Source organism: Montipora capricornis, chromosome 10, assembly GCF_036669925.1.
Source record: "Montipora capricornis isolate CH-2021 chromosome 10, ASM3666992v2, whole genome shotgun sequence".
NCBI lineage: Eukaryota > Metazoa > Cnidaria > Anthozoa > Scleractinia > Acroporidae > Montipora > Montipora capricornis.
In genome coordinates, this window is record NC_090892.1 from 62247873 (window position 1) to 62253872 (window position 6000).

The 6000-nt window shown below is 41.8% G+C and overlaps 1 protein-coding gene across 4 annotated transcripts in view; it reads right to left on the reverse strand.

Annotated features, from left to right (window-relative positions):
- Positions 1 to 6000, reverse strand: part of LOC138018425 (NLR family CARD domain-containing protein 3-like) — a 37185-nt gene that overhangs the window by 23818 nt on the left and 7367 nt on the right. For all 4 annotated transcript variants that reach the window (XM_068865042.1, XM_068865044.1, XM_068865046.1 and 1 more), the window contains one exon: positions 369 to 1001. In XM_068865042.1, the coding sequence (XP_068721143.1) occupies positions 369 to 1001 (633 nt within the window). The remainder of the gene's footprint in view (positions 1 to 368; positions 1002 to 6000) is intronic.

Here is a 6000-nt window from a genome sequence, read left to right on the forward strand (position 1 = left end):
AGAGGTTTGAAGATTGAGTCAAAGATGGCTGGGAGTTCATGAAAGTGTAATTGCTGCATGGAAGGAGGTTTTTATGAGAACAGGGTATCAATAATCTTAACCAGTAAGTTCCAATTTTTTGGAAAGGGGTAAGGAACAAACATAACATTTGAAAAACGTCATGTAAATGGTTTTGTTAATGGGCATGTTACAACACGATATTAACATACATATAAAACAAGAGCTAGTTGTTACCCTGTCTTAAAGTAAAAAAAGAAAAAAAGTGGTATTACCCTGTTATGAAGCAATAAGCAAAAAAGAAAAAAAGAGCAACCTTGAAACAGGCAACATATGAACAGCACCCTAATTTCTTGCTCCCAAAAACACACCTGCATCTCTAGACGTCTTCATTGTACACTCCCACTCATTCAGTTTGTCCTTAATTCTGTTGTCATTATCTTTCCACTGCTTCAGAAGTTCTTTGAAATGTTCCTCATCCCATGGATCCATTTCTTCTTCCTCTATTTTACGGATGGCAACTTCATATTCAGCTCCACCCAATCCTACCAGTGTTTTCTGGATCTGCTTTCTGTATTTACAGAATTCTTCATCACTAACAGAGGCCTCTTCAGTATGGGCTGATACTGCATTCGCACAATACTTCAAACGTACAATGTGAGATTCACAGCTGTTGTCAGAGGAATGGGGAAGTAGATCCCAGCCAGTGGCTGGAGGACTCAGGTTACAGATTGTCGTCAGAAGCACAAGCAAGAGAGAATTGTCAAAGCCAGTGGATGACACAGAAGAGGGCTTAACTGGATACAATTGAATCCACTGCGCCGGATTGAGGATTCCTTCTTTTCGAAGAGACCGAAGCTCAGAGTGCACTGGCTCACGTTTCAAGGTATTCCAAAGGTCTTGTGGATGAATTACTCTATCAAACACACCCCTCAACACTTGTGACCCCAGCCTGACCAGAAGGCAGCATAACACTGTGTACTTGGTTTTTCCATCAACAGCACCTGAAACAAGTATCAGAAAAGATCTCTAGGGCATCATTCTAGTTACGATGACCTCATTTAAGGTGGGTTTGCTAATAAGTTTTCAGGATTGTCATTGACAAAATACATCTGAGTTTTCATTAGAAAATTTAACCTCTTATGGGATCACATCACCACTGTCAGGCTCCTATAAGTCACCGCTTACGAGCCGAGCGGCCCATCAGGCCAGCGCTTATCTCCGGTTTCCTTAGCATGAAGCGACTAGGAGTATTTATGCTCCCCCCTGGATGAGATGCTAGTCCATCGCAGGGTTAGCCCCAGCATTTTGCCGGTACCCATTTATACACCTGGGTGGAGAGAGGCACCGTGAGAGTACAGTGTCTTGCCCAAGAACACAACACAATGTCCCCGGCCAGGACACGAACCTGGACCACTCGGTCCGGAGTCAAGCACTCTAACCATGAGGCCACCGTACCTCCCTTCGCCAGGCTCCTATACTACACAGCAACTGAAGACAGCTCAGTAATAGGGTACATGTAGTTTGCCACCCACAAGTTATGGATTCAAATCCTGTTCAAGCTGAAATTCTTCAGGCTTTACTTTGTACTTTTGTTACCGCTCAAATAATTTTCATAACTGTGATGTGCTTAATCTGCAGTTTAAATGAGCATCTTTCATGTTTAGTCCAATCATATCTTCATGCCCAACAGGTTTTAATGCAAGAGTGACTGGACACAAACATGTGACAACAACAGACAGCCCACAGTACTAAATTACTACCAATGGAAAGCTGGTTTACTGACTTATAATTAAAAACAGACCACTAAACCAATGCTTACAACTTCCTCCAGTACCTACAAAATGGATGACTTATCAGCAACAGCAGCAACAGACAAACAGATTTATTTTAATAAAAATAACTGACTGACCCTTTTTTACTAACAATATGCATATAGACATTAGACTAAGATGGATCCAAATGCACCAATCACTGTTTTACAGTCTTCATGGCCAGTGACAGACAGTTGACTAATAAGAGTATAACTTTGATAACCAATCACTACATAATGACTAGAGTATTTATACCAATCTACTGACGCTACACAAATCACTTGACCCTGAAGATTATTTCCGCTCAGATTGTCCAAACATCAGTCTATGTCATCCTAAACAGTCCTTCTCAGGAATACACTCACCCAGACAATTGTCCTTCATATCAAGTTTGTAAATATGATACAGAAGATATGCCACTCATATTGTATATATTGCATCAACTATTATCACAGAAAGTTCAAGCACATAACTGTTAAGATACTTCAAGAGTGCACACATTTTCGAATTTTCACGGTTACAATTCAAAAATGGACTTCTCTCAAATTTTTGTCCAGATGTAGTGTAGATGACAAATGCACTGTCAGTACAGTCTTTAAGTCATTGGCATATTCCTTTTTGAGAAAATGCAGATTTAAGAATTTCTGTTCCAATTGACATTTTTTTCACACCATTCAAAATAATTCACGCTTACTTTACTGTCAACCTTTCCTAAAAAGCAATCCAGATCAGCTCAAAACCTTTTAAAAGCTATTCTATGTTATCTAGACATCCAGTTACGTGACTTTTGAGAAATTAGAATCTTTTTCCAATTTTTCACCCAAAATAATTTCAACTTTAATTAACATTCCTGTTTTTTTTCTTGACTGAAGGTATCCTTGATACTGCATCATTTTTTAACAAGCAATAAAGTGCCAAATCTAACAATAATTGGGTGCAGGGATGGCCCGGGTTCGATTCCCAGACTCGGTATCATATGTGGGTTGAATTTGTTGGTTCTCTACTCTGCACCGAGACGTTTTTCTCCGAGCTTTTCTCCGGGTACTCCGATTTTCCCCTCTCCTCAAAAACCAAAATTTGATTTGATTTGCGTCAACTTGTTAATTTCAATTTACAGTGTCCCCGATTAGTGCTCTACAGCACTAGAAGACTAGACACTTAAATAAAGTTCATTTCCTTTTTTTTCTCTTTTTTTTTTTTGTATTTGCACCTTTAACTCTTTAAGTATTCAATAAGCTTTCTGATCTGATCTGATCTGATCTGATCTGAAACCTTTATCATTCCATCTCGGAACAAAGGCCACTGTCAAAGTCCCTCTAGTCCCCTCTGTCCCTGGACAGGTGTTCGAGCTGGTGCCAAGAGAGACCTCTCGACTGGATGGTATGGTCTGCCTCTCCTCCAGCTGTTACGCAGTCTACCTCTCCGTCTACTTTCCTGTAGGTTCCAACCAAGGGCCTGTCAAGCAATGCAGTCGTTCGATCTCCTAAGTGTATGGCCAATAAAGGCCCATTTTCTGCTCATTACATTACATTACATACTTAATTGACCGCTCCCCATAGGGGCTTTTCAGGGTCAATGAAACACAACGAAATGACAGAACAGAACAACAACAACTGTTAAGAATCCCAACTGGCCGGAGGCAAACCAGTTGGCTATTTATAAGTGCAGCTGAGAAGTTGAACTAGGGACTACCAGGATCAAATTCAACGAGTGGTCAGAGCGTGTCTTGAACCCGGGATCTCCGGATCTCAAGGCAAGCGCCCTAACCACTGGGCCACACTGCCTCCTCTCCTCATTATCTGTTGCCTCACAGGTGCTTGACCTGCGGCTTCTCACAGGTTAGAATTGCTGATAGTGACAGGCCAATAAATTCCAAGTCTGTAATTTTGACATGGTCGTCTCAGTCATTCTCCATGTTTCAGACCCATAGAGCAAGACAGACTTTACATTAGAATTGAAAATTCTAATTTTGGTGGCTGTTGTTATTTCCCTGGATCTCCAGATGTGTGCTAAGAAATTAAATGCGCTACAAATTGCTTTCCCTATCCTTGCCAATACGTCTTTGTCCGTTCCTCCCGTGATGTTAATAACACTGCCTAAGTATGTGAAGGATGTTAATCTTCTATGCTGAAATTATTGATGGTAATATCCTCATTCCATTTGCTGTTGATCCTCATGATCTTTGTCTTATCAGTATTGATGTTAAGCCCTAATTTACTGTAGATGAGATAGCTTCGAGTTTGGAGGTTTTCGTTTGCACCTGAGAATGAGTGTGAGCCAGAAGTGCCAAGTCGTCAGCGAAGTCCAGGTCTTCGAGTTGGTCTACAAGAGTCCACTGAATTCCATTCCTTAAGCCAGTTGTCGTCTCTTTCATCGCCCAATCAATCGCAAGAAGGAAAAAGAATGGTGATAGGAGACAGCCCTGTCTTACGCCCGTTTTGATACTAAAGCTTTCAGTTAAGCCACCATCACGAAGAATAGTTCACTAGCGATATGATCTTGCCAGGGATTCCATAATTGGCCATCAAATCCTACAGGACATTTCTATCTAGGCTATCAAAGGCCTTTCATAGTCAATGAAATTACATAGAGTGGGGTCCTCCATTCCAGCGACTGCTCCACAATTATATGCAGGGTAGCTATTTGATCTGCTGTTGATCTTGATGGCCTGAAGCCTGCCTGGTTCTCCCTCAAAATCTCATCCACAGCTTCCCTCATACGATCCAGGATTATATGGTATAAAACTTTCCCAGCGGTTGACAGGAGCATTATTCCTCTATAGTTCCTATAAAGGCGCGGGTCTCCTTTCTTAGGTCGCTTAACGAGGATCCCCTCTCTCCATTCTGATGGTATGTATTCTTGTTCCCAGATCTTAGTTAGGAGGCCCTGTAGCATGTGCACTGAGCTGTTGATGTCAGCCGTCAATATCTCTGCAGGGATGTTGTCTAAACCAGCTGATTTTGTTGTTCTTCAGGGATTTGATTGCCTTTTTGACTTCAGCTTCAGTTGGGGGTTCACAGTTTATATCAAGCTGTTGGTCAGCTGGTGGCAATGTTGGAGGCTGCAATGGCAAAGGTCTATTAAGCAGCTGTCGAAAGTGCTCTACCCATCTTGTATGCTGGTCCCCAGTTGTTGTTAGTAGGCAGCCATTTAAGTCTCTAATTTGGAACACCTACTTGGGAGTTGCTTTGTTGTATCATAGAGTGTCTTCATGTCATGTTGCCTGGCTGCTGTTTCTGCCTCCTTAGCTAGGTCATCAATATACTTCCTCTTGTCCTCTCTCACACTTCTTTTAACATCATTATTTGCTTCAATGTACTCGGTATGGGCCCTTTCTTTTTGCAATCTTCTGTCCTTAGATATCCAACCTATTTTTGATTGTTTCTTTCGACCAAGTACTTCCTCGCTTGTTTCAGTCCACACCTTCTTTAGGCTATCCCAGTTTTCGTCTATGGGGTCTTCAGGGTCCTGCATATCTTGGAGAGCTTGGTATTTATTCCTGATCATGATGGAAAATTGCTGTGCAATAAAAGGATCTTTCAATAAGTTGATATCATATTTCACCCTATTTGAGATGCATCTGGCTGATGTTTTCAACTTGAGCTGAAATTTACCCATCAAGAGATGATGATCTGAGCTAGCTTCTGCTCCCCTCATCACTCTCACTTCCAGCAGTGTTCTTCTAAACTTCCTTGATACAGTGTATGCAGAGGTGGTCTGTCTGGTTTTCAGTTGTATAGTTGGGCGAGACCCAAGTTGTACAGTTGTGCCGAAAAACGGACCCTCCTATCACCAGCTCATGCTCGGCACACAAATCTGCAAATCTCTCACCATTATTATTCATGTCACCTAATCCATGTGTCCCCATGACATCCTCATAGCCGATGTTACAGCTTCCAATCTTGGCATTCAAATCTCCCATCAAGATGGTCAATTCTCTTTGCGGTCTGTTGTTGCCCAGCACGTTTTTGAGTTTTCCATAAAACTGGTCCTTTACCTCATCAGTAGCCTCATTAGTAGGTGCATTACACATGATGAATCTGGCGAGGATCCTTTTCTGTTTCATTCTAAATGTGGCTGTTATTAACCTAGAACTTACTGGCTCCCAGCTAATGACTGGCTCCCAGCTAATGAGAGCCTTCTCTGCCTGTCTGGACAGCATGAATCCTACTCCATCAGTGTGTCACAG